General features: G+C 36.8%; 1 protein-coding gene across 1 annotated transcript; it reads left to right on the top strand.

Annotated features, from left to right (window-relative positions):
• The first annotated feature begins 15,951 nt into the window (after positions 1–15,951).
• Positions 15,952–20,208, top strand: LOC121991273. Its single transcript, XM_042545283.1, has 8 exons — positions 15,952–16,167; positions 16,383–16,600; positions 17,292–17,337; positions 17,402–17,512; positions 18,544–18,748; positions 18,908–19,056; positions 19,509–19,616; positions 20,149–20,208. The coding sequence occupies exons 1-8, from the start codon at positions 15,952–15,954 to the stop codon at positions 20,206–20,208; spliced, it is 1,113 nt and encodes a 370-aa protein (XP_042401217.1).
• Positions 20,209–27,715: the final 7,507 nt, after the last annotated feature.

The following is a 27,715-nucleotide window of genomic DNA, read 5'->3' as shown; positions in this document are numbered from 1 at the left end:
AAGTTTAGAATTTTGAAATTAATTTTTTAAGTTTAAAATTAGAATTTTGAAATTAGTTTAAAATTTTAAAAATAATTTTTAAGTTTAAAATTGAAATTAATTTTTAAGTTTAAAATTAAAATTTTGAAATTAATTTTTAAGTATAATTAAAATTTTGAAATTAATTTTTAAGTTTAAAATTAGAATTTTGAAATTAATTTTTAAGTTTAAAATTAGAATTTTGAAATTAATTTTTAAGTTTAAAATTAAAATTTTGAAAATAATTTTTTTTTTTTTAAAGTTTAAAATTAATATTTTGAAAATAATTTTTTTAAGTTTAAAATTTAAATTTTGAAAATAATTTTTAAGTTTAAAATTAAAAATTTGAAATTAATAAGTTTAAAATTAAAATTTTGAAATTAATTTTTAAGTTTAAAATTAAAATTTTGAAATTAATTTTTAAGTTTAAAATTTGAATTTTGAAAATAATTTTTAAGTTTAAAATTAAAATTTTGAAATTAATTTTTAACTTTAAAATTAAAATTTTGAAATTAATTTTTAAGTTTAAAATTAAAATTTTGAAATTAATTTTAAGTTTAAAATTAAAATTTTGAAAATAATAATTTTTTTTAAGTTTAAAATTAAAATTTTGAAATTAATTTTTAAGTTTAAAATTAAAATTTTGAAATTAATTTTTAAGTTTAAAATTTAAATTTTGAAATTAATTTTTAAGTTTAAAATTAGAATTTTGAAATTAATTTTTAAGTTTAAAATTAGAATTTTGAAATTAATTTTTAAGTTTAAAATTAAAATTTTGAAAATAATTTTTTTTTTTTTAAGTTTAAAATTTAAATTTTGAAAATAATTTTTTTAAGTTTAAAATTTAAATTTTGAAAATAATTTTTAAGTTTAAAATTAAAAATTTGAAATTAATAAGTTTAAAATTAAAATTTGAAATTAATTTTTAAGTTTAAAATTAAAATTTTGAAATTAATTTTTAAGTTTAAAATTAAAATTTTGAAATTAATTTTTTAAGTTTAAAATTAAAATTTTGAAATTAATTTTTAAGTTTTAAAATTAAAATTTTGAAATTAATTTTTAAGTTTAAAATTAGAATTTTGAAATTAATTTTTAAGTTTAAAATTAAAATTTTGAAATTAATTTTTAAGTTTAAAATTAAAATTTTGAAATTAATTTTTTTTTTTAAGTTTAAAATTAAAACCTTATTTATCTCACCCGATCTATATTTTCAATCAGGGAATCCTATGATTTCGTGAGATGAAATTGGATTTTTAATTATGGAGTTTTGGTTTAACGTGTGTTAGATTCAGATTTAGTTTTGGTTTCCACAAATAGGCATTCTTCGGATAAACTTCTAAGCTTGGTGAGTCACATGGACATCATTAGAAGTAACCAACCTTTCGAGGTTTTCCGAATAGTTCTATCCACGGAACTTAGAACTAAATCTTGGTCTAACTGGTTAGGATTCATTTAAGGGTAGCTTCGGTCAGTTCCACTTGGCCAAATGCACCAGATCGAAGTCATATCTTTCTAGACATGCGATGCCCAAGCTTCCCTAACGTACTATCATCCAAAAATTTCACCAGTACCATGATTCAAGTTAAACTTGGTCTCTTTTTAACTAATCCTAATTACCCTCAGGTTAATTTGTTTTAGGTTACCCTGCCGTGTAGGTTAGTTTTGGAGGTGCCACTATTCTGGAGCCTCCCCCGAATTATTGGCCATTAATTTAGATTTTGGTTTTAGGCTTGTGTCGATTCTTTTTATAGTTATAGTTAACTTGGTGATAATTTTGTTGATTTTTAAACTGTTTAGATTTTGAATTTGATTTAGGTTTGTATTTTGGATTTTGGTTTGGTTTATACACTTTTATATAATGTATTTTTTCTTTAGGTATATAATATTGATTAAGTCCTACTTGCGTGGTCAGACACGCTTTCGGAACCCAAGCTAAATTGGTTGACTTGTATTGGGTTATTAATGATTTGAAGGTTTTATTTGAATTTGACTTATATCCTAGTCCGGTTTTATTATAACATGCTTTTTGATTATTTAGGATTAGGTCTAAATTTTTTGATCTTGTTGTGAATTTTTCTAACATCTCCTTTAAATTGTTTATTTCATTTTTTAATGATAAATTCTCCTCCTCAAGTGTTAGATCTTGAGTTGGATTCGAATTTTTTAATTGTTCCTTGAGGTTCTGATTTTCCTCAAGAAGTAATTTGTTCTCATTTTCTACTTTGGTTAATTTACTATTTAAACAAGAAATGATTCTAAAAATTTTTTTGTTTAAATTAAAATATACCTCATTCGAGCCTTCGGAAACGAGTACGGACTCGTGGCTTGTTTCGGGTTCGGACCCGTCTTCATCTTCGGACTCATTTTCAGTTTCGGCTTTGCGGGCCATCAGTGCGAGGTGACTCTGATGTTTCTGCTCTTCTTCCTCTGATTCGTCCGAGGAGTCGTCCCACGTTGCTTTGAGTGCTTTCTTTTTGGTTGGCTTTGGTTTGTCGAACTTCAGTTTTGGACATTCGTTCTTGTAATGTCCCTTTTTGTTGCAGCCGTAGCAAGTCACGTTCTTTTGTTCTGAAGGAGAGCTGATCTTCTGAAGGTCCTTTTTGCTGAAGCTCCTCTTTCTCCTGGTGAACATTTTTCTTACCAAGTTCACCAGGTGTTCTTCGTCTTCGGAATCTTGGTCAGATTCTTCTTCAAATTCAGGCTTGCTTTTCTTTTCTTTGGAGGAACCTGCAAATAGAGCTATACCTTTCTCGACTCCAGTATTAGTTTGTTCGTGTAATTCTAATTCACAGAAAAGCTCATCTAATTTTAAGTTAGAAAGATCCTTAGAAATTTTGTAGGCATCCACTATTGATGCCCACAAACTATTACGTGGAAAGGCGCTAATGCGTACCTTATTAAGTCTCTGCTCTCCATTTGGTGGCCTATCGCATGAAGCCCGCTGAGGATGTCCTTGATCCTCGCGTGTAGTTGATTCATTGTTTCTCCTTCCCGCATTTTTATATTAAAAATCTTATTTAGAAGCTGTCTCGTTTTGTTACCTTAGCGTCGCTCGTTCCTTCGCATCGATCAGCTTGTCCCATAGCTCTTTAGCGTTTTTGTGTGGACCGACTCTGTTCAGTTCTTCTCTTGTCAATCCGCACTGTAGAGTGTTGATCGCTTTATTTTCTGTTGATGCTTTTTTCTTGAGATCTGCTGTCCAGTCTTCAGGATCCACTAGATTCCCGGCATTGTCCACTGGAATTTTGTAGGGTCTCGTAATGCTCATCCACTGGTCGAAGTCTGTTTTGAGGTAAACCTCCATGCGCTTCTTCCAGTATGGAAAGTCGTCCCCGTTGAAGAGTGGAGGTCGTACTGTGCTGAATCCTTCTTGTTGGGACATTCTGTGCACAGGTAAATAACCAAAAAAAATATCCCAAGACTTGGTCTTGGATTAGTAGTGCGAAAAAAAATAGGAAAAATAAATCTAGCTAGATTCGTGTTGCACTAATATAAATTGATTAAGTTAACGAAACACCAATTTTAAAATTAAAAATACAAAAGAAAATTCACCCCCTGTCTGATTGGTGGTTGCACCAAATCAGAGCGGTACCTGCTCTGATACCACTTGTAGGACCGTTAGATTCGATAGAGGGGGGGGGTGAATATCGATTCGAAAAATAAGAGTTTAAACGCAGCGGAAAAATAAAATAGACACAGATGTTTTTACTTCGTTCGGAGCCTTTGACGATTCCTACTCGAAGGCCCATGGTCCTTGACCACTTTCGTTGGACAATCACTAACAAGTCGAAATATGATTACAGAATAAGTACAGGAAATGCTAGTGACAATAAAGCAATACCGACAAAGAAAATTAAATAAAAACCGGAGGAGCACTTTTGTCGGAGCGTTGTTGACGTCGCACTTGAACGTCGAGCAGCAAGACCAGCAGTAGAAGAGTTCTCAGTAAAAATTGATTGTTCTGAAGCTCCTGTCTGGGGCTTCTTTTATATGCTGTTCCAGGCGCCTGGATCCCTTCCGAGCGCCTGGAATGTGACGTAGCTGCACAAACCATGATGCTCCACGTGGCGATGACTCGGTTGGATAGAATTCGCCTTCCGGGCGCCCGGATCCCTTCCGGGCGCCCGGACCACCTTGTTTCAGAAAACTCCCTTTTCCTGCAAAACAAAGTTAGTCCGAGGCAAATATGTATCCTGTAAAATAGATTGTTAGCACAGTTAAAGTTTAACAGATGGATAAAAAAGAGTATGACTTAGATTCCGTCTTTCCGAGACCGGAATCTAGTCACGATCTCGACTTAGACATCCGAAATGGACCTAAGCCGGATCGACGCCTAATGTCCCCTTCCCGGGAACGCGTCCTCACAATCACTCCCCTCCAGTGACTTACCTCACTTACCTGCCAGACGTCCGGTCAGCTCGTCGACCCGTCTGGACTTCTCGCCAAGCGTCCGGTCAGCCCGTCGACCCGCTTGGACTTCTCGCCAGCTATCCGGTCAGCCCGTCGACCTAGATGGACTTCTCGCCAAGCGTCCGGTCAGCCCATCGACCCGCTTGGACTTCTTGCCAGACATCCGGTCAGCCCGTCGACCTGTCTGGACTTCTCCTGCACACTCGATCAAAGTGTCAGACAACAACAAGACTAACTTAACATATTTGTCATTCATCAAAACCTGGGTTAAATCGTTAGTGCTAAGCGCACCAACACAATCTAATTGGCACATAGTGATCTAAAAATCTTTGGTATAAGATGCTAGGTCTATTACACTTAGGAATATAGAATTTATGGCAAAATGATCAAAATTATCAAAAATGGCAACTAAGGCTAGAATTAGGTATTTTCTATACCTTGACATGTTATTTGCCATATATTGTTTGCCATATGCCATGTCATGACATCATATTTATTTTATGATCATTTGAAATGTCATGATAATGCTTAGGTTATTTATATGTCATGCCTTAGTTAGAGTTTCACACTTTATGTCATGACATCATGACATTGGCACATGTTCCATTTATGATACTATTTTATGCCATGTCATCATCTCTTGCATTTATAATCAATGAAATTGATTTAAGGTTAAAAAAACACAATTTGATATGGAGATCAAATTGATGTTTAGAAAATGCATGAAAACTTAGCCTAAGATGACCTAAACCCATGTCTCACATCAAAATTGACTTGGATGTGTTTGATACACCTTAGATGTGTGTGAGATATTAGGATCATGAGTTAGGATCAAGGTGCATAGTTCTTATACCTAGATGAGCCTAATTCGAAATTGGGGATCATAGGGAAAGCTTATGTACAAGTCATGTACATTTAGCCCAAAGATTGTGGTCCTAAATTGAATTGGTTTAAAATCATTTCAAAATTAATTTGAAAAACCTTGATGAAGCTTTTCTAGTGATAGCATTCATCATTGAACAAGTTGATACAAAGATAAGTTAACTTTGAGCTATTTCAAAGACTTTTGAACTTTGTATCAAGATTGAAAAATGGAAGTTATTTTCATAGAAAACTATTTTTCCATGATAGTATATGTTATGAGGAATGTATCCTCAAAATTTCACAATTTTTGGAATTTTCTGTAATTTTCTAGAGGTTTCTGAATTTCGTGGAGAGAAATCAGACCTTTATCAGGTTTGTGGACCGATCGAAGGGTTTCTGATCGGTCTGGAGACCTGATCGGTCTGGTGACCGATCAGGGCGTGCCAGTTTCGACTGTGCTGTCTGAAATTTCAGCAATGAAGTTGGTGTTTTGGATTTCTATAGGGTTGAAACTCTCCAAGACATTGTTGGTGCAATGGTCAAGGGAGAGTTGACCTTTAGGGGGAGTTTTACCTATTAGTCAAGGGGGAGTTGACTTTAGGGGGAGTTTTTACTCCTAAAGACTTGAGTGATATGGGATTATCACTAAGTTAATTGTTGACCTTAGTATCAAGGGGGAAATTAAGGGTTTCAATGAAAGGTATGTGACTTTCATTAGAAAGAAACTCTTGACCTTGATTCACTCTTTTTAATGTGTGTCAAAAAGGGGGAGAGTGTAGGTTTGGGGAGAATGTTCAAGGAAGAACATTAGAAAACCTAAGTTAGGTTATGGTTTTGTCAAACATCAAAAAGGGGGAGATTGTTGGTGCAACCTTAGGTCAAGGTTGACCTGGTTGACCAAACTCGAGTTGACTTGACTCGAGTTGTGTTTTGATGTTTGACGAGTTATGTTTGACAATGTTTGACGTGAACAGAAAAGTTGTATCTTGATGTTTGACAATGATACAAGCTTGGGAGATTGTGGGTGCAACCCGTGGTCAAGGTTGACCTGGTTGACCCGAGGTGAGTTGACTTGACTCGGAAAAGTCCAAGCAGGGAGCTTGGCACGGGAAAAGTCCAAGCGGGGAGCTTGGCATGGGAAAAGTCCAAGCAGGGAGTTTGGCATGGTGAAAAGTCCAAGCAAGGAGCTTGGCACGGGATAAGTCCAAGTATGGAAGCTTGGCACATGGGAAGTCGGAGAGGGCTCGGTAGCTCGTTCTCCGAACTGTGGTCAGAGAGGGCTCGATAGCTCGTTCTCCGGACTATGGTCAAAGAGGGCTCGGTAGCTCGTTCTCTGGACTATGGTCAGAGAGGGCTCGGGAGCTCGTTCTCTGGACCGGATGGAAGTCGGAGAGGGCTCGGTAGCTCGTTCTCCGAACTGTGGTCAGAGGGCTCGGTAGCTCGTTCTGGACGGATGGAAAGTCCCGTGAGTGAAGCCAGGCAGGATAAGTCCCGATGAGTGAAGCCAGCGTGGGAAAGTCCCGTGAGTGAAGCCAGTGGGAAAGTCCCGTGAGTGAAGCCAGGAAGAAAACCCTAGTGAGTGAAGCTAGGTGAAAGTCCCGTGAGTGAAGCCAGCGGTGGGAAAGTCCTGGTGAGTGAAGCCAGGCGGTTGGAAAGTCCCGTGAGTGAAGCCAGATTGGAAATCTTGGTGAGTGAAGCCGGTGAAAACCTAGTGAGTGAAGCTAGGTGAAAGTCCCGTGAGTGAAGCCGGGCAGGAAAAATCGAGATGGATCAAGGGTGATCGGACATCCGGTGTTAAGAAGGTCAAGTAGGTCAAGGGAGTGACCGGATACTTGACACGAAGAGAAAAGTCCAAGTGGGTCAAAGGGATTGACCGGACACTTGGTGGGGAGTCTTAGCAGGTCAAGGAGTGACCGGATGCTAAGCATGAGATACCAATAGGTCAAGGTTGACCGGATATTGGTTTGAAGGCGTGGGACTTGGTTTGGGCAAAATTAAGAGCCGGATCGATCGATGGATCGATCCGGATACATCGGTTATCCGACGGTCCGTGACCGATCAAGAATTAAACAAGATGCTATCAGTATGTTATCTAATCGGTCCGCACCGATCGTAAAGCGAACAAGGCAAAGAGAAAAGGAGGTGATCGGTCTGTGGACCAATCCACATGCACCCTGATCGGTCCACAGACCGATCAGGAGACGATCAGAGAGTTGGGAGAAGAGTGCTGATCGGTCTGGGGACCGATCAGCATAGGTCCTGATCGATCCCCAAGACCGATCAGGGAGGCCTCGGACCGATCAGGGTGGAGCCTGATCGGTCCAGATATATCCGTTGAGATTCAACGGGTATCTCCGTCTTCTTCGCTGTCTGCTTTGCAGGTTCGCAGGTTGGCTCAGGATATCAGAGGTTATAAAAGGAGATCGAGAGCTTCCTCTCTACTTCTTCCTTCTTCTTCCTCCTCTGAACTGAGCGGCTGTTCTTCTGAAAGCTGTGCTCTTGAGCTTTGCTGAGCTCCGAAGCTTCGGGTGAGCTTCTTTGACTGAGTTGCCTGTTGGCATTCGTCCGTGAAGTTGGTGCTTCATCCGGGACTTCAGTCGACGAGAAGGCAAGCGAGTATTTGTACATTCATTGTGTATTTTGTTCTTGCTCTTCTTTGTATTTCCATATTGCTGTTGCAAGCTATTGTGGCGAGGTTTCTCCACCCACAAGGAGTATTTATTAGCCGGTTCTCCAGGGACTCATCCACCGACGGATTGATAGGCTTCGTCCACCTTACGGACACGCCGAGGAGTAGGAGTTTCATCTCCAAACCTCGTTACATCGACGAGTTGAGGTTTGCTATTCTCCGTTGTCGTTTCTATTGTTTATTTCCGCTGCGCTAACCTTGATTTGTAGAAAGAAACGAACGATTTGGGGTCGGCTATTCACACCCCCCCTCTCTAGCCGCGATCATCGATCCTAACACAAGTAACTAAAAAATAAAAGATACTGATGACTTAGAAGAAAATATCTTGAGCGTAGTTGTTGTCAGAGCAGCGTTTGGGCGTCGTAGAATCATTTTCTGAGTAGCACATAAGAGACAAACTTCTTTGAATTGATGCACTGAAGGCGCTGGTTGAACCCTCCTTTTATAGCTAGTGCAGGTGCTTGGACTCCTCCCCAGGTGCCACTAGGCTGACATGGCATACTCTCGTCGAAACTTCATCTAGCAAACTCTATCCATCTCAGGGTGCTCAGCCCAATCTGAGTGACTGGACTGCTGATATAGGTAGGTCAACCGAAGCGTGACACTATAATTTGAAGATGAAGTTTACCCTATTCGGCCGCTTGGACCAGTCCGGACACCTAGACCGTCTAGGCACCTGGACCATCCAAGCACCCAAATCGTCTGGGTGCCCTCAGTGATGAAGGCTGGCCACCGCAGCGCTCATCTCAGTTGCTATCCCGGGCATCTAGAGCAACTTTGGGTGCCCAGAGGTTAGGGCGCTTGGACCTAGTCCAAGCACCTAGAACCCTGTTTTCCAGCTTTGATGTCATTTCAATCACCTGCACCATAGAGTTAGCAACAAACAATAATATGTAATGTAATATTTGACAACTTCTGGATTGTTCGGTCCTGACTTTAAGTTTTGTTGAAACTCTAGGTCGGATTGTCACCTAATGTTCCCTCTACAGGGAACGTGTCTTCACCTACTCCTCTCAAGAGAGATTAGCTTTTGCCAAACCGGTTCTCTAGACCATTTGGACTTTTGCTCAGCATCCGAGACTTTGAGACTTTCTGCTGGATGTCTAATCCCCCGCACGTCTAATATTTCGCCTGGTGTCCATGATCCTAAGGACTTCCACCTAGTGTCCTCAACCCTAGGATTTCATCTGACGTCCTCGACCTGCCAAGACTTTGCCTAATCCCACATACTAGGACTTCATTGCGTAGTCACAACCAGGACTTGATTGCCTAGTCGCAACTAGGACTTCTTTGCCTAGCTTCAAGTTGAACCTTTGCCAAATATCAAAACACAAGTTTGATTAACTAGTGCTTCCAATACCAACACTAAGCTCCTCTGTAGGAAACATAGTGTTAGTACTAGGAGTTTGAGAGGGGCTAACACCAGTATTCTGTTGATTATTCCTAAATAAAATTATAAAATTTAAATTCTAAACTAATATTAATAATTTAAAATATTTAAGTTTAGGGTATTGCTAAGGCATATTTGAATATTAAAAATGATGACCTTAGTTGATTATAAGCTAAGAAATCTTGAGAACAGGGAGGAAAAAAAGTTTAAATTGAGGGAAAAAAATTTAATTTCGGAAGTTCACTAGAGCCAAACCCCGTGTTCAGGCACCTGAGGTTGTGGTCTTGGGTGCCTTAAATAGGTGAATCCAGGTGTCTGGAGACTGTCCAAGCGCCTCTATAGGAGCGGTGTGGGGTGCCTAGACCTGATCCGAGCACCCGAAGCCTAATTTTATGGGTAGTTTCACAAAACCATGGGTTGGTTTTGTGATGGCTGATCGAGGCGCCTGGACTTGGTCTAGACACCCTAGTTTGGCTGTATAGGGGCGATTTTTTTTTTTTAATTAAATTTTAAGTTTTAAATAGGCCAAGTTTTAATGAAGTTATGAAATTTTAATTAATATAGAAATTTTAATTAATCCAATTTTTAGGTTAAGTGTTTAAATTACTTAAGTTTTAAGTGAAGTTTGTAGATTTTAATTATGTATTCAAACTAAGTGTTTGGATTTTTAATTACTTAAGTTTTTAAGTTAATGACTTAATTTTTAAGTGAAATTTTAGGCTAAGTGTTTAAATTTAAATAACTTAATGTTTAAGTGAAGTTTATATACTTAAGCCAAGTGTTTAATTTTTAATGACTTAATGTTTAAGTGAAGTTAATATACTTAAGCTAAGTGTTTAATTTTTTTTAATGACTTAATTTTTAAGTTAAGTTGTAATTAAGAAAAAAAATAATAAAAAAACTTAGTTTTGAAAATAATCATCTAAAAATAATGTCCTTAAGTAAATATCTAATCTTTGGTTACTAACTAGCTATCAGAAAATAGTAGCGATCACTTGGTCAGTCAAGTTAATTACTATTACCTAGTTAATTATTTATGAAGAAGGATTACTAAACTTGATCAATGCAAAGTAGTATTTTTCACCCAAACTTATATTGTTGTACTGAAATAAGCATATGAAGTCCAGAAAAGACCCTATGCATCACACCAATCTAAATTTTTGAATACACAGGCAAGGTAATTCTAATGTACTTTTGAGATGTTGGTTGCCTAAAACTATAGGTGCATGCTCTAGGGGAAAACCTAGGCTAAGTCCATAGAAGTTTGAAAACATCACTTAAAAAAATAAGTTTCGTAAAACATAAGTTTTAATAAAAGCATAGGTTTTGAAAACATAGAAAATATTGATATTAAAAATAGAACAAGTTCTAGTCAATAGTGTACATTCCTAAGCTTCTTCATAAATTACTAACCTTGGATTCTGATAGTGGTTTAGTAAAGATATCAGCCAGATTTAACTTGGACTTAATATAGTTGAGTTCAATATCTCCTCTAGCGACATGGTTTCTAATAAAATGATGCTTAATATTAATATATTTTGTTCTTGAATGATGCACTGAATTTTTGATTAAGTTAATTGAACTTATATTATCAATAAATTTGTTTACATTTTTATGTTCTAAGTTAAAGCCTTTTAATGTATACATCATCTATAATAATTGTGCTACACACGCACCCATTGTTATATATTCTGCTTCGGTAGTAGATATAACAACATAGTGTTATTTTCTACTAAACCAGCTAACAAATGATTGTCTAAGGATTTGGCATTCACCACTTGTACTTTTTTGGTCTAGTTTATAGCCGACATAATCTGAATAAGAGAATCCTAAAAGTTCAGAGTTTGTTTATTTTATAGGATCGAGATGCGCTAGAGGGGGGTGAATAGCGCTCGTGGCTTTTTCATGTTTTACGGAAAACACAACATAACGCAGCTGAAAAGAAAACAGCGGAAGTAAAACAAATGCTAACGCCTTTTGGTTTTACTTAGTTCGGAGCCTGTGACGACTCCTACTCCAAGGCCTACACTGTTGAGTGTTTACTTTGGGCAATTTACTATCAATCTAGAAATTACAAGTAAAATAATTAAAGTACAATAATTGAAAGAATACCGACGATTAAGAAATCTGAAAGTAGAGCTTTTGGTTGTCAGAGCAGCGTTACAGCTTCGCCGAATCGTCTTTTGAGTGGCGCACAGGAGAAAGATTGTGAATATTAATTCTATCTTACCTGCTTGAGACCTCCTTTTATAGTCTGCTGAAGGTTTTGGGATGTATATTATAACCTATCTTTTGTATGAACATATGTTTTGAAATATTTTGAAATGAGAATCACTTTGATTAAATGTTTGTATTTTATATTCATATATATGTCAATGTAGTTGTCCATTTAATTTATATTGTAGATAACATAGTGTGTAGTGCCACACAAAAGATCATGTTATCGGTTTCTTATAAATTATAAATAGTAGCTCACAACAAAGATTGATTGGGATAAACTATTGGAATGGTTGTAGTGTAATTTAGTATTAGTCTGTCTTGACTATAAAATTACACTAGTACACTATGAGTGTATTGAGTAGGACCGTTTGAGGTTGTTTGATTTATACTGACTACATAAAAGAAAAGAACCTCTGTTATTATGGATATGCATCCTCTTAATCTCTATATAATAACAAGCACGTATACTTAGTATTTATTTCTTTAACTTATCAATGAGTGAGATTTATTTGTTAAATCAATAGGTCCGATGAGTTGGGAAATAGTACTGTTTATATAGTGTGTTGTTGATTATAGAAGAAATATGTGTCCTAATTATTTAGGATGATGATGTCCCCTTGAGAAGCTCATAAGGATTATCATGTAAACCCTACAGGTGGACTTAGTCCGACATGATAATAAAGTTGAGTGGTACTACTCTTGGAATCAGATGTTAATTAATTGGGTTGTCAGTAACTCAATTAATTAACGGACATACGATATCTTAAACACAGGGAGATTAACACACTCATGATAAGAAGGAGCCCATATTGTAATATGAGATTGGTGCGGTAGTTCAATAATAACACTTTAGTGGTATGAGTTATTATTGATAGAATTGAGTTGGGTGTTCGGGCCGAACACAGGAAGCCCAAGCCCATCAAGAGGCCTAAACCAATTCCTCCTCTATGTCTCTGTTGTAGCCTCTATATAAAGCCTCGCATCCATCCATCCAAGTAGTTGTTGGTTTTTTGTTTTCGGCGCCACCTTCTTTCCTAGGGCCGGCAGCACCTTCTTCCTTTCCTAGGGCCGGCGGCACCTCCTCCTTTCCAAGGGACGACGCCACCTCCTCCCATTGCTAGGGCCAGCGCCACCTCATCTCTTGCTAGGGTCGGCGCCACCTCCACCTTGCTAGGGTCGGCGGTTCCTCCACCTTGCTAAGGTCGGCGGCTCCTCCTCCTTGCTAGGGTCGGTGTCTCTTGCCTTCCTTGGTGGGCGACGACTTGGAAAAGAAGAAGAAGAGGAGAAGGTGCCTTATCCTAGTGCTTCTCTTGGTGGTCGGCGGTTTGGAAACAACGAAGGGAAGGGTGTTTGTTATCTTGGTAGATCGTCTCCCACATGATGTCCAAGAAGTGGAGAGGAATACAACAGAAGATCAAGAGGTCTTTAGCTATAAGGAAAAGGTACGACTAATTCTTTGATTCCGCTGCGTAATTAGTTTAGTTTTCTTTGTATCGATTTTGAATACCAACACAAGAGGCCAGCGATCTTGTACTTCGATCAAGGTGTGCTTTGATTCGTCAAGAACTTGCTTGATTGATCAAACACATGTCTGATCGAACATACGGGTTGTTAGGAAAAGTTCTGTTCTTGTACAATTTTTGTATAGGGAAATTTAAACATAACGGAATTCCAGCACCTTCAGAAGACGCCTTCAACCTCCATGGAAGGCGCCTCCAGCAGGGATTCTTATCCCCTACCGATTGTTGTTAATAACTTCTGCTGCCTGCGAAAGTTATCCCTTGGAAAGCGCCTTCAAGCCCATGGAAGGCGCATTCTATCTCTAGTCCAAGGCACCTTCAGGTGCCTTCAAGGCGTCTTCAGGTGCCTTCAAGGCGCCTTCTGCCCTGCTTCTTATGTAGCTATAGCCAAGACACCCGGGGTGCCTCCAACAACCCCAGAGGCGTCTCGGACACTGTTCATATGAGCTTTTCTTTGTGCAACTCCCTTCCTGCAAGGTATATTAGTCTACAAACAAAGTATACCCTGCAAAATAAAGTTAGCACAATAAAATATGAATAATATAAGTATTTGAAAGTCACCGAACTAACTGATTTTGACTTTCAGATTTCCTTCGGAAACCCTAGGTTGAACCGACGCCTACTATTCCCTCAACGGAGAACGCGTCCTCACCTACTCCTCTCAGGAGAAATTATCTGTTGCCAGACTGGTCCTCCAGATCGACTGGACTTTTGCTCAGTGCTTGAGACTTCAGGTCTTCATACTGGACATCTGTTCCATGACCCGTTCAATCTTTCACCTGGTCTGCGACCACCAGGGTTTTCACATAGAGTCTCTAACTTTAGGATTTTGCCCGAAGCGCTCAACCCGCCAAGACTTTTCGCCTAGGGTTACCATCCCCTAGGACCTAGGGTTACCTCTCCTAGGATTTTTCACTTGCCTAACCGCAGTTAGGACTTTCCATCACCTAGGATTACCGCCCCCTAGGACCTAAGGTTACCTCCCCCTAAGGTTTTTCACCTGCCTAGAATCCATTAGGACTTTTGTCTAAGTCAATTTAGGACTTTCCTGCAAGCTCAATCAACCTTGTTAGATCACAAAACAACTTAACTTTGGACCATTTAACATAATCAAAACTCAGGTTCAATTGTCTGATGCTTCCTGCACCAATAATTTATGGTACCACATTCTCACATTAATTGTACCTTTTAAGTATCTAATAATTCTTTTAACATTAGTTAAGTGAACCTCTTTAACAAAAGTTTGGTATCTTACACACATGCTAACTGCAAATAAAATATCAGGTCGGCTTGCAATTAGATATAAGAGACTACCTATGACACTTTTGTAATATTTAAGATCAACTGATTTTCCATTTGGATCACTATCTAATGTTATGTTAGTTGTCATTGTGTTTTTATTTTCTTATTATTTTTCATTCCAAATCTTTTAAGTAATTCTTTTATGTATTTTTGTTGATATATATAATTACCCTTTTTAGTTTTTTTAATTTGTAAACCTAAGAAAAATGTTAATTCACCTACTAGACTCATTTCAAATTCTTATTCCATTAATGTTATACATTCTCATTAAAGTTTTAAATTTGTTAATCCGAAAACTATATCATCTATATATATTTGGGCTATAAAAATGTTTGACTCAAGGTTTTTTACAAAAAGGGCGGAGTCGACTCATCCTTGATTGAATACTTTATTAATTAAATATGTAGATAATCTTTCGTACTAAACCCTAGGTGCTTGTTTTAGACCATATAAGGCTTTCTTTAATATGAATGCATGGTCAGGGTGATATATATTTTCAAATCCAGGTGATTGACTTACATACACTTCTTTCTTGATTAGTTTGTTCAAGAAAGTGGATTTGACATCCATTTGATAAAGTTTGAATCCTTTATAGACTGCATAACTTAGTAGTATTCTAATAGATTCAAGTCTAGCTACTGGGGCATATGTTTCATCGTAGTCAAATCCCTGTACTTGACTGAAACCATTAGCTACTAATCTTTCTTTATTTCTTACAGTTTTGCCTTTTTCATTTAGTTTGTTTCTAAAAATCTATTTTGTTTCGATGAATTTTTTTATTTTTGGGTAAATATACTAAGTCCCAGACATTGTTTCTTTCAAATTGAGCCAGTTCTTCTTGCATGACAATAATCCAATCTAGATCAATTAGAGACTCTTCAACTATTTTGGGTTCAATTTTAAAAATTAATGCTATTTGACTGAGATTTTTAAAGACTGATCTAGTTTGAACCCTTAGGTCTAGGCCACCTAGTATTTGGTCAACTAGATGGTCTGAACTAACTCTTATTGTTCTTAAGTCAGTTTGTTCTTGTTTATTTTCTTATGGTTGATTTTGTTCATCTTCTTATTTTTCTATTTGGTTTAGATTTTCACTAACTCCACCTTGATTAGTGCTAGCCACTACAACAAAAACTGCAAACGACAACACCCCTACGACAACGGTTTTAAGAGAAAGCGTTGCGTATTTGCTCAAAGACAACGGTTTTTGCCAAAACCGTTGTCTTTGAACTCCCCATTAAATATAAAAGACAACGGTTTTGTGAAAATTGTTGTCTTTTAGCGACTTATTTTTAAAACGACAACACTTTTTACAACGGTTTTATAAACTGTTGTCTTTATCCGCGTTTTTAGGGGTTACAACAACAGTTTTGATAAAACCGTTGTCTTTGGCTTTATTTGTTTCGTCATTTCCCCTCGCAATTTTGCTTTCCCTCTCTGCAAAAATCTTTTCGCGCCGTGTTTTCCCCTTAGCGTTTCCAAACCCTAAGCCATTTTTCTTTCCTCTCCTCGACTATCTCTTCACGCCATAACACCAAATGGAGCATTTGCGCGAGATCTGCAAGTGCCTCAAAACCCTAGTCGACTTCCTCCTCTGCCATTGCGACAGCCTTTCGAAGCACGACCCCAAGCCATGGGATCCTCCCTTCGACCTGTCGCAGCCAAAGCTAGATCTGTCTCTCGCTGTCATCGTCGTCGTCTTCCTCTTCGTTGTTACTGCTCTCTCGTCTCACTACCACCACGGTGAGTTATTCGTCAGTTTGCACAGAATATGGTGTTGCAACCTCGAATAATTTCCCTTTTATTCTATGAAAATGATCCAGTTAATCGCGAGAGAGGATCGCAAATCCTTCTCCAACACCTCCTCATCGATCTTTTCCTACCAATCCCACCAGGTGTGCTTCAAAATCGACTCCGTCTATGTATTTTCTCAATATTCCTTCATTAGAAAATATTATGTTTCCAGTAGGCACGGGTTCAACCCACCGGCGGCGGCGGCCACCGGGAGCAGCAATTTGTGGGGGCTGTCATCGGCCTTCCGGATCTCAGCGTGTGCGCAGTGGAGGAGGAGGAGCAGCAGCAAGATCAGGTGCGGTGGTGGAAACACCGACAGCAGCAGCTGTTGGCGTACACAGCAGCCACGTCACTGGCGAGGAGGAGGCGAGTCCAGATACAGACAGAGAAGAGGTTCTCCCTTCTTTCCTACAATTCCAAGTAGGAACTCCTTATTTTTATTGAAAAAAAAAATTAATTAGCTTATTTTCAAGATTTTAAAGTTAAAAACTCTTTTATATTTCAAATTAACTCATCCTAGAACCAATGTTGATGTTACTCTGGTCGAGTATGAGCAATTTGCTCTATGCCTGACTTCTATTTACAACCACAAACACATCGGACAAAGTTTCAAGCTAGCAATAAAGATCAATCATTAAAAATACAAGATATACTATGTGGAAATAACAGTATCATGCAATGTCCAAATTCAGTTGATCTAAATAGATGTGGAAAAAGAAGACTTACTTTTAACTTGAAGGCCTATAGGAGTAGCAACACAAACACATGAAAAAGGATTTCTATGTCATAACCCAAACTTATATGCGTTAAAGTGATCAAGTTGACCTAAATAGATGTGGAAAAAGAAGACTTACTTTTAACTTGAAGGCCTATAGGAGTAGCAACACAAACGTATGAAAAAGGATTTCTATGTCATAACTCAAACTTATATGCGTTAAAGTGATCAGACTACACCAGAAGGAAGCCTTAGCACCAGTTGTTTTAATGATACTTTTATTATGAGTCAAATAAGTCCACTTTCTGATCTGTTGGTTTAGAAGGGGAATTAAAGCTTTGATTTTTCTCACTTGTTTTGGGCTTGCAGCATGTTACAGATTTGTCTAGGAGGGAAACACTTGTTCGTATTACAGGTATTAAGTTAATATATATTTCTTTTTTCTTGCTTTGCATATGGCTGTGAATTCTTTGCTTCAGTTGACATTAGCAAGCAGCATGAACATGTTTGATGGTAATAAAATAGGCTTTTTAGTGGATGTACTTAATGCTATTAGACTTGATTTTGGTTGGAACAAGTTGTCTGTTTACGTATTATATTGTTGTTACTCCATTTGTGCATGGTTGAGCCCAACAATTTGGTCAATGACTATGCTCTTATTTTCCAGTTTCTGAAGCATGGCTCTTAAGATCACCTTCCTTATATGGTTGTACCTTGTGGAAGCGTTTCGAGTCATAGCCATGCAATATGATTTTTTTTGGTTTCAGAGAGTTTTTCTTTGAGATCATTCCATGTTTCATGGAATCTTAGGCCCTTCTAATGTTGCATTTGATTATCCATAAATATGTGCATTATAGATGAGCTACACTTTGATGTTGTTCATCTTTTATTTGCTCAGCGGATACCTCTTGCTTACTCTCTTGTGAAGTGTTCCTAGTTTATGGATGAGGGGCACATTCATACTCATTCTTTTTTATGCTATTTAAACTAAAACCTAAACTGATTTGAAAAAGTTTGTTGATTTATCTTTAAAATTATCAATCTGACAGTGCTTTGTCCTATTTATAGCAATATAATTTCAATGGTGAACAACGATCTCTATTTTGTAGTTCAGCCGTACAATTTGGTTCTTTTTACACACTTTTTGATTTTGCAAGTGATTTCATACATTAGAACATTGTATGCCTTTACAAATGATACTCTTGCTATGTATTCTTATGCAACCTCACTTCAAGCTACACTAAGGTATGGAATACCGATTAGTCTAGTGCAAGGCCTTGGTCTTGACTTCACATATGGTCTTGCTATATGTTCTTGTGCTTTACAACTTTGGGTTGGGAGGTTCCTGATTTCGAATGGAAAGGCTAATGGTGGAGAAATTATTACAGCTTTGTTTGCTGTAATTTTAAGTAGCATGTAAGTAAGCTTTGTTATGAAACCTACATTCATCTCTAGTATATCTGTTCATTTTCTCTCTAGGATATCTTTTGTTCTCATTAAGTCTGACATTTTCAGTGGACTTAATCAAGCGGCTATCAATTTCTATTCATTTGAGCAAGGGAGAATTGATGCTTACAAACTTTTTGAGATGATAAGCTGTTCAAATTCTTCTCTTAATCAGGATGGAAGTACCTTAGTTACAATGCAAGGAAATATTGAGTTCAGGAATGTTTACTTCAACTATCTTTCACGTCCAGAAATTCTCATACTGAGTGGCTTTTACCAAAATGTACCTGCTAGAAAAACTGTGGCCCTTGTTGGTAGGAATGATTCTAGAAAAAGTAGTATAATTCCTCTTATGGAGCGTTTCTATGATCTTACCTTAGGTTTGTCTTGTTTGACTATGTTTTCCTATCATACACTAATGTACGTTTCATTGATGCTTGACAGCTTCGTCTTGATTTCTTGATGCAAGTGAAGTTCTATTGGATGGGGAGATATAAAACATCTGAAGTTGGAATGGTTGAGAAGCCAAATTGGACTAGTTACCCAGGAACCAACTTTGTTAAGTTTGAGCATCAAGGATAATATAGCTTATGGAAGATCTGCTATATTTGATCAGATTGAAGAAGTTGCTAAAACAATTCATGCACATGATTTCATAACTTCTCTTGAAATGGGATACGAAACTCAGGTTGATCTTGCACATGTTTAATTTTGAGCTTGTCTTTTGATCATGTTTAATTTTGGGTTGAGTCTCATTTGATATTCTATTTTGCATTACACTTATTGAACATGATGCAATATAGATTGGTAGGACTGGTTTAACATTGACTGAAGAACAGAAATAAAAATCTCAATAGCTCGTGTTGTGCTTTCAAATCCTTCTATTCTTCTACTGGATGAGGTCACAAGTGGACTTGATTTTGAGGCCGAAAAGGTTGTTCAAGAGGCTCTGGATGTTCTCGTGTTGGGGAGATCCACTATTATAATAGCTAGGCCCCTTAGTCTTATTCTGCTCTATATTTGACTCTGGAAGTTCTTTCAAATTTTCATTTGTAGATATATGACAGTTCTTTCCTTTAAATACACTTGCAAATTTGCTGGATTTTGTTACATTTACATGCCTTTTCTTCATCCATTTAGTTTGCACTTGATAGTGTTAAAAGTCTACAGGTTTTAAGCATATTTTGCATCTATGTGACAGAGATTCCTATTGATCTGTTCCAAGAAGTGAATTGGCTGTTTGTTCAAGTGTGCCTTCTCACATCTGTATAAGGTAAAAATTTGACCCTATATTTCTTCCTTAGTGTGTAATTTTCTTTCTAATGAATCTTGTAGTATTCAAAACCTCTCAAACACATACATATCTGTCTGATTCTTTGCTATTTTCCAAAAGTTAGTTTATAGATGAAAAATTTACAGAATTTACTATTTCTAATGCTGGGCATTTACTTCAGGGATCTATTATTTTGCCAACTATAATCTTAGGGCAGTTGTCAAAAAGTCATTATCGTGGTTATAGATAAAAATTGATGTAGTATCTGCCTGAAATTTTAATATTAGCAATATGATTGTAGAAATGTTTTCTCACTTATACATGTCGTATAACATAGATGGTAGGAAAATTGAGCACTATATGGTAGTTACATTTTAGAAATACTAAGATTATGCTTTATGATACACTGAATCCCTGGTGTTTTGACTCATGATATCCTAGAAGAGTTAACATTAATTTTTTCTCTTTATGAGATGCACTTCCTTATATCATTTCATGGATATGCAGGTTTCAAGTTGTTCTTGTATAGTATCAAATGGACTGCAAGAAGTTCCTGCAATTCATTAAAGAGAAGAAGAAGAGAATTTCGGATCATAAAGATGCCCCTTGAAATGGAAGTAGAAGCTTAAAGCTTGGTTGTTTGTTAATTTTCTTGTGTAGTTAATTTTTGAAATTTGAAGATAACATTTTCATGGATTGAATGTAGTAAATATTTAGTTTTGAATTGGTGGTTTGTTTATATTAAATAAAGATTGGTTGTTTGTTATTATCATGTTACAACATGAACATTAAAGACAACGGTTAGAAATATTGTAAAAAGTACATAACCACAACGGATTTTTTTTTATAAAATGTAATAAAAGACAATGATTTTATCTATTGTAAAACATATTAAAATTATCTACCACAACAGTTTTAAAATTAATCTGTTGTAAAAAGAGTCTACCACAACGGTTTATTTCTGTTGTTGAAATTATCTACCACAACGGTTTTAAAACGTTGTCGTATCCTTCGTAAACAAATTTTGAGCATATAAACAACAACGGATAAAAACCGTTGTCAAATGTCTACAAAGACAACGGATTCAAAACCGTTGTCGTAGGGCAATACATTCTACAACACCCTCAGTTACAACGGTTTTTTGACCCTACGACAACGGATAATATCCGTTGTCGTTTGCAGTTTTTGTTGTAGTGAGCCCTAACAAAATCAATTGGTTGATATTGAATTTGATTTAAGTTAGGTTCCCTAGAGTTAGATTTTTCATCAAATTTTACTTTTTTTATTTCTTCAATTCTTAGTGTACTTTTATTATATACTCTGTAGCATCTATTATTTAGTGAGTATCCTACAAAAATTCCATTTTTAACTTTTCGGGTAAACTTTCTTAAGTGCTCTTTTGTGTTTAATATATAAACTGAACATCCAAATACTTTAAAATATTTAATATTAAGTATTTTATTATAGTGAATTTCAAATTAGATTTTCTTATATTTTTTATTTATAGTTATTCTGTTTTGTATATAGTAGGTTGTACTAACAGCTTCTACCCAAAAATATTTGGGTAATTAGTATTCATTAAGCATTATCGTAGTGGCTTCTTGTAGGGTTCTATTTTTTTCTTTCCACTATTTTATTTTGTTGAGGTATTTTATGACAAAAAAATTCATGGTAATACCCATTTTCTAAGCAGAATTTGTTAAATCCACCATTTCTAAATTCACCACCATTATCACTTCTAATTCTTTTAATTTTTAGGTCTTTTCATTTTTTGTTTGTTTAAAAAATTACTAAAAATTTCAAATATTTTATTTTTATTTCTTAAGAATTGTACCCAGATGAATATTGAATAATCATCAATCATTACGAAACAATATAAGCTTTCATTAATTGATTTAACTCCATGTGAGTCAAATAAGTCTAAGTGTAATAATTCAAGTATTAAATTGGTTTGACTTTGATTGGTTGGTTTGTGGGTTGATTTAGTCTATTTTCTTTATTGACAAGTATTACAAATTATTGAGTTTAAGTTAGGTAATTTTGATAATCCTCTAACTAGGCAATTTAGTTTAATGAGGTTTCTAAAGTGAATGTGAGACCGTCTTTTATGCAATAGTTAGGTTTCTTCTTTTTGTGTCAAAGTAACACTTGAGTAATGAGCTGGTTAGGTTAATTGCATAGATATTATCCTTTCTAAATCCTTTAAGTCTTATGTTAGGATTGTCTGTATGCTTAATCAAACATTCAAAGGATAAAAATTTAAATTTATATCCAGAATCACACAGTTGACTAATACAAAATAAATTAAACTTAAAATTGTCGACAAGTAATATTTTTTGAATAACAAAATCAGATTCGAGTTCAATATTATCTATTCCAATTAACTTAAGTTTGTCGTTGTTTCCAAAAAGAATAGTTCCTAAGCTCTTATGTTTTAGTTCGATGAATTTGGTATAATCCCCAATCATATTTCTAAAACAACTACTATCCAACATCTACTTGGATTTTTACAAAAAGTAGGAGTTGTTATTATCGTTATTAATTTTGATAACATGATTAGGCTTAAGTTAGGTTTAATTATGTTTTAAAATTAAGGTTAAGTTTATTGTAAATTTTAATTTACATTTACATTTACATTTTAATTTAAATTTTAGTTTAATTTTAAATTTAATTTATTTTAATTTTAATTTTTTTATTTTTATTTAAAATTAATTTTAATTTAATATTAATTTAATTTTAATTTAAATTTTAATTTAAATTTAAATTAATATAATTTAAATTTATTTTAATTTTAATTTTTCTTAATCATCTCATTCAATATAATTGTTTAACCAAGGTATTTCTATAATTTTGTAAGATGGGTTAGTTAAATTTTGAAGATAGTTTGATCTTGTGTTAGATTCAAGTTTAATGGTCAGTTAATTAAATGCATATTTCAAAAATTACCTTCCAAACTGTGGTGAGGTACAGGAGTGTTCTTGGGTATCGGAACAACAACCACTTCTAGACAAAGCCTTTTTAAGAAATTGGGCATTTAATCTTCCTATTGATAAACCTTGGTCTAACTAGTTTAGGATTGTGCGAGGTAACTTCAGTTAGTTCCACTCAGTTAAGTAGACCAAGTAGGGTACACTTTACCCTACTTGACTTCCTAGAACAAGTTTTCCTAACGTACTATCATCTCACCCCACCCTGGTATTGTTAGACAATAATCAAATTATCTTTTTAGTCTAATCCTAATTACCCAAACGGCTAGGCTGTATTTTGGAGATACCAATTAATTTAGTGTCTCCCCCTAAATTATATATTCTATGTCTTTTTTTAATATAATAAATTTCATTTTTGGATATATAATATTTATTTTGCCCTACTTGCTTTGTTAGATAAGCTTTCAGAACTCATGCTTTGGTTTGTTTTTTATTTTGACTAATTAGTAAAATAAATAATTTATTTATGGAGCTGGATTTATATCCGAGTCCAGATTTGTTATACACAATTCTTTGGGATCCAAATATTAAATCTAAATTCTTGAATCTGGTGGTGAAGGTTTCTAAAAGTTCTTTAAATTTTTTAACTTCACATTTCAAAATAGAATTTTTCTCTTCAAGTTTTGCAACTTGATTTGGGTTTCCATTTTGAATTTGTTTAGCTAAGTTTTGATTAAGTTGTTCCTTAAGGTCTTGATTTCCCTTAAGGAGCAATTTAACTTGGTTTTCATATTCAAATAATTTTTTGTTTAAACATGCAATTACTTTTAAAAACTTGTTATTTAAAATAGATATTACCTTGTTAGAACCTTTATAAATGAGTACAGACTCGTGGCTTGAATCGTATTCAAACTCGACTTCCTGATTTGAGTTTCTTTCTAACTCGGGTCTGATTGCCATCAGTGCAAGGTTGCTAACTTGCTTCTGATCTTCTTCTTCAGACTCTTCCAAGGAAGATTCGCTCCAGGTGACTTGAAGAATCTTCTTCTTCCTAATCTTCTTGGATTTGTCTTCCTTTTGATTTGGACATTCATGCTAGAAATGACCCTTTTTATTGCATCTGAAGCACGTTACTTTTGTGTTTGCATCGTTGGATGTTGACTTGATCACTTTTTGTAGGTCCTTCTTTGTAACTTTGTTCTTTCTTCTAGTGAACATTTTTCTGACAATGTTCACTAGTTGCTCTTCTTCGTATGATTCTAAACAGATTCATCTTCTGGCTCAGCCTTGGCTCGGGTTCTTATTTTCATCTTCTTTAACGAACCTTCAAGAAAAGTCACACATTTCTCGACTTATTTTGAGTTAGTCTATTCATGGAGTTCAAGTTCACATAATAACTCATCTGATTTTAATTTATTTAAATTCTTTGAAACTTTATGTTGGTACAATATTCCCTAGGTCAAGGTTGACCTGGTTGACTGAGCTTGAATTGGTTTAAGCTCGAGTCTTGATGTTTGGGTTTCAATGTTTGGCAATACATGGAGACAAGACATGAAGATTGCAGGTGCAATTGTTCATGTGGTGAGATTGTAAAGGATAGCCAAGTAGGTCAAGGTTGACTGGATATTTGACTGAGAAATCCTGGTGAGTGAAGCCAGGTGAAAGACCTAGTGAGTAAAGCTAGGCAGAAGGGAAATCCTGGTGAGTGAAGCCAGGTAAAAGTCCTAGTGAGTGAAGCTAGGCAGAAGAGAAGTCCTGGTGAGTGAAGCCAGGCAGACGAGAAGTCCTGGTGAGTGAAGTCAGGCAAATGAGAAGTTCTAGTGAGTGAAGCTAGGCAGAAGGAAAGTCCTGGTGAGTGAAGTCAGGCAAATGAGAAGTCCTAGTGAGTGAAGCTAGGCAGAAGGAAAGTCTTGGTGAGTGAAGCCAGGCACAGGAAATCCAGGTGGATCAAGGTTGATCAGACACCTGGTGGTGGAAGTCTAAGTAGGTCAAAGGGATTGACTGGATACTTGGCACGAGGAGGAAAAGTCCAAGTAGGTTAAAGGGATTGACTGGATACTTGGCACGAAGAAAAGTCCAAGTGGATTGACCGGATACTTGGCACGAAGAAAAGTCCAAGTGGATCAAAGGGATTGACTGGACACTTGGTGAGCGAGTTCTAGCAGGTCAAGGGTGACCGGATGCTAGGCATAATGTACCAACAGGTCATAGGTGACCGGATGTTGGTTTAGGGGGCTTTGGACTTGACTTTGGGCAAAGTCAAGGAGCCGGATTGATCAGCCGATCAATTGGCTCATGCCCAATCGATCGGCCGATCGATTGGGTGAGTTCCCGCGACAAGCTTCCTCCCAATCGATCAGTGGATCGATTGAGAGATGCTCGCAATCGCACAGAACAGCGCTGGATCGATCAGCCGATCGATCCAGAGCTCCCAATCGATCGGGCGATCGATTGGGAGGTGTGATTCTGCGCGATAAGCCCTGGATCGATCAACCGATCGATCCAGGCAATTCCCGAGAGCACAGAGGCACTTTGGATCGATCGGTCGATCGATCCAAAGCCTCCCCGATCGATTGGGAGCAATCCAATCGATCGGGATCAGACCGTTGGCGTTGGATAAAGTCGTTGGCGTGCGATTCCTTCGCCATCTCTCGCACTATTCAGCTCCGATCTTCACAACAACTTCTCCACAGCGTTCTTCCACTCTCACCGCCAGTTCTTGAAGGATCTTGGAGAGACATCCAAGTCAAGAGGCGTGACTACAACAAGAAGAAGAAGCTAGGGTTAGGGCTTTCATTGCATATCTTGTAAGATATTTCTTGTATTTGTCTTCCCTTGCTTTCTTGTTGTATTGAGAGTATTGTAGGGCTTCTCCACCTTCGGTAGTTATCGAAAAGGAGTGTTTTATTAGTGGAGGGTGCGTGAGTGTGTGGATCCTTGGATTAGTCACCTCTTGTGAGGTGGATACCAAGTAAATCCTTGAGTTAGCGTTGTGTGTTTTGTTTCTTTGTATTTTCCGTTGCATTTCTTTGAAGAAACAAGCAACGACGAGCACGAGATCACGCCGAGCTATTCACCCCCCCCCCTTCTAGCTACATATTCGGTCCCAACACTTTATAGGTATCTACTATAGATGCCCACAGTACATTTCTAGGAAACGAGTTTAAGACATACCTTATGACATCCCTATTTTCCAGTTGATGATCTATCAGATGAAGTCCATTCAAGATGTCTTTGATCCTCACATGTATCTGAGTTGTTGTCTCTCTGTCATACATTTTAATATTAAATAAATTATTTAGCAATAAGTCACGTTTTGTTACATTGGCATCGGTTGCCCCTTTATGTAGTTCGATCAGCTTGTCCCAGAGCTCCTTTGCGTTCTTGAAAGGTCTGACCCAATTGAGTTCTTCCTTGGTTAATCCACATTAAAGAGTATTCAGTGTCTTTGAATCAACTTAGGCCTTCTTCTTGTCTTCTAGATTCCATTTCTCCGAGTCAAGGGGTACTTTTGTCGCATCATCGATTGGTACCTTGTATTCTCATCGGATTGAGAACCACTGGTCGATATCTTTCTTCAGGTAGACATCCATTCTTTTTTTCCAGTATGGAAAATCATCTCCATTGAAGAGTGGAGGGTGAGCGGTGTTGTAGCCTTTGCTTTGGGCCATTTAGTTCAATACTTGCAAAAAAAAATGCAAAAGAATTGCCAAGGCTTGGTCTTGGATTAGTAGTGTGAGAGAAGAATAATGCAAAAAACAAATTAACATAAGTGGTGTTGCACCAACTTTGAGAAACAAAAAATCATGAATGAAAAGAAGTGATCAAAAATAGAAATTGCACCGATTCTGAGTTAAGTTGAAAAACTCAACAACAAAAAAAATAAAGTGAGAAAGTAATAAATGTAAACCCTTTGCTCGAATGGCGGTTGTACCAATTCAGAGCGAACTCACTCTGATACCAATTGAAATATCATAAAGTGCTAGAGGGGGTGAATAGTACTCTTCGTACGCATTTTAAATTTTTTCAAAAAACCATAGAGTCGTGTAGCGGAATTAAAAAAAAATAAGAAAGGACACAGAAGAACACAGTGGTTTACTTGGTTTGGAATCTTCAACGACTCCTACTCCAAGGCTCACACTTGCTAAGTGCTTTAATTGGAAAATCACTATAAGCTCGAATAATTATTGCAAATTTTAAGTACAAAGCAGATAAGTAAAAATACCGGCAACAAGAAGAATAGTAGCTGGGGTGTTTGGTTGTCGAAGAAGCATTTCAATTTCGAGGAGATCTTCTTGGAGCAACGTATGAGTAAGAAAGTTGGAGCAAATGTTGTACTAAGGCTACTCGTCGAGGTCTCTTTTATAGGCCTTTCCAGGCACCTGGACCACCCCAAGCACTTAGACTGAGGTCTATCCGATCCTGCTTCACCGCTAGATTATCCACCTCCGAACGCTTGTACCACCCTCGGGTGCTTAGATCGTTGACGTGGTTGCACCTTGGCAAAGCTTTATCTGGTAGCATCTATCCACTCCTGGGGGCCTAGACCAACCCTGGGCACCTGGATACTGACGTGTGCTAGCCATCAGAGTGTGCCAACTCATCTACACAATTTGCTGGGTTTGGGCCAATCTAGGTGCCTAGACCAAGTCCAGGCGCTTGGAACTTCGGGCGCCTAGTCCCTTCCCGGGAACCTGGAGACTCTTTTTTTAGCCAACTTTCAACTTTAATTTCTTACACCACAGAGTTAGCAAATAGAAAATAATATAAAAATTAAGTGTTAAGTATTTTGATAGTCTTAGGATTGTCCAGTCTTGATTTTGGATTTTACTGAAATCCTAGGTCGGACTGACGCCTACTGTTCCCTCAACCAAGAATGCGTCATCACTGGATCTCTCTCCAGTTACTTACCTTTACTTATCATTTGTGGACTTAGTTGATCTTGATCTCTTAACCCACGAGGTCTTCTTGCCAGATGCCCTATCTGGACTTTAGTCAATCGTCTGGTCCTCCCTACCTTGATTGGACTTCTTACTAGCTGCGTAATCCTCTCTGACTTTGCTGGACTTCTTGTCAATCGTCTGGTCCTCCCTGACTCGATTGGACTTCAGCCTGGTGTCTAATACCTTTCAAGTTTGTTAGTTCTG

This window comes from Zingiber officinale, chromosome 6B, assembly GCF_018446385.1.
Source record: "Zingiber officinale cultivar Zhangliang chromosome 6B, Zo_v1.1, whole genome shotgun sequence".
Taxonomy (NCBI): Eukaryota; Viridiplantae; Streptophyta; class Magnoliopsida; order Zingiberales; family Zingiberaceae; genus Zingiber; species Zingiber officinale.
Note: the sequence above shows the minus strand (reverse complement) of the source record. Positions and strands in the feature narration are given on the sequence as shown.

Bases quoted from the DNA above. Each gene is read 5' to 3' on its own strand.
- LOC121991273 (XM_042545283.1), top strand. From the start codon at position 15,952: ATGGAGCATTTGCGCGAGATCTGCAAGTGCCTCAAAACCCTAGTCGAC. The intron at 16,601-17,291 runs GTTCTCCCTTCT...TTGGGCTTGCAG, and splicing joins CAGATACAGACAGAGAAGAG to CATGTTACAGATTTGTCTAG. The intron at 19,617-20,148 runs GTGTGCCTTCTC...ATGGATATGCAG, and splicing joins TGAATTGGCTGTTTGTTCAA to GTTTCAAGTTGTTCTTGTAT.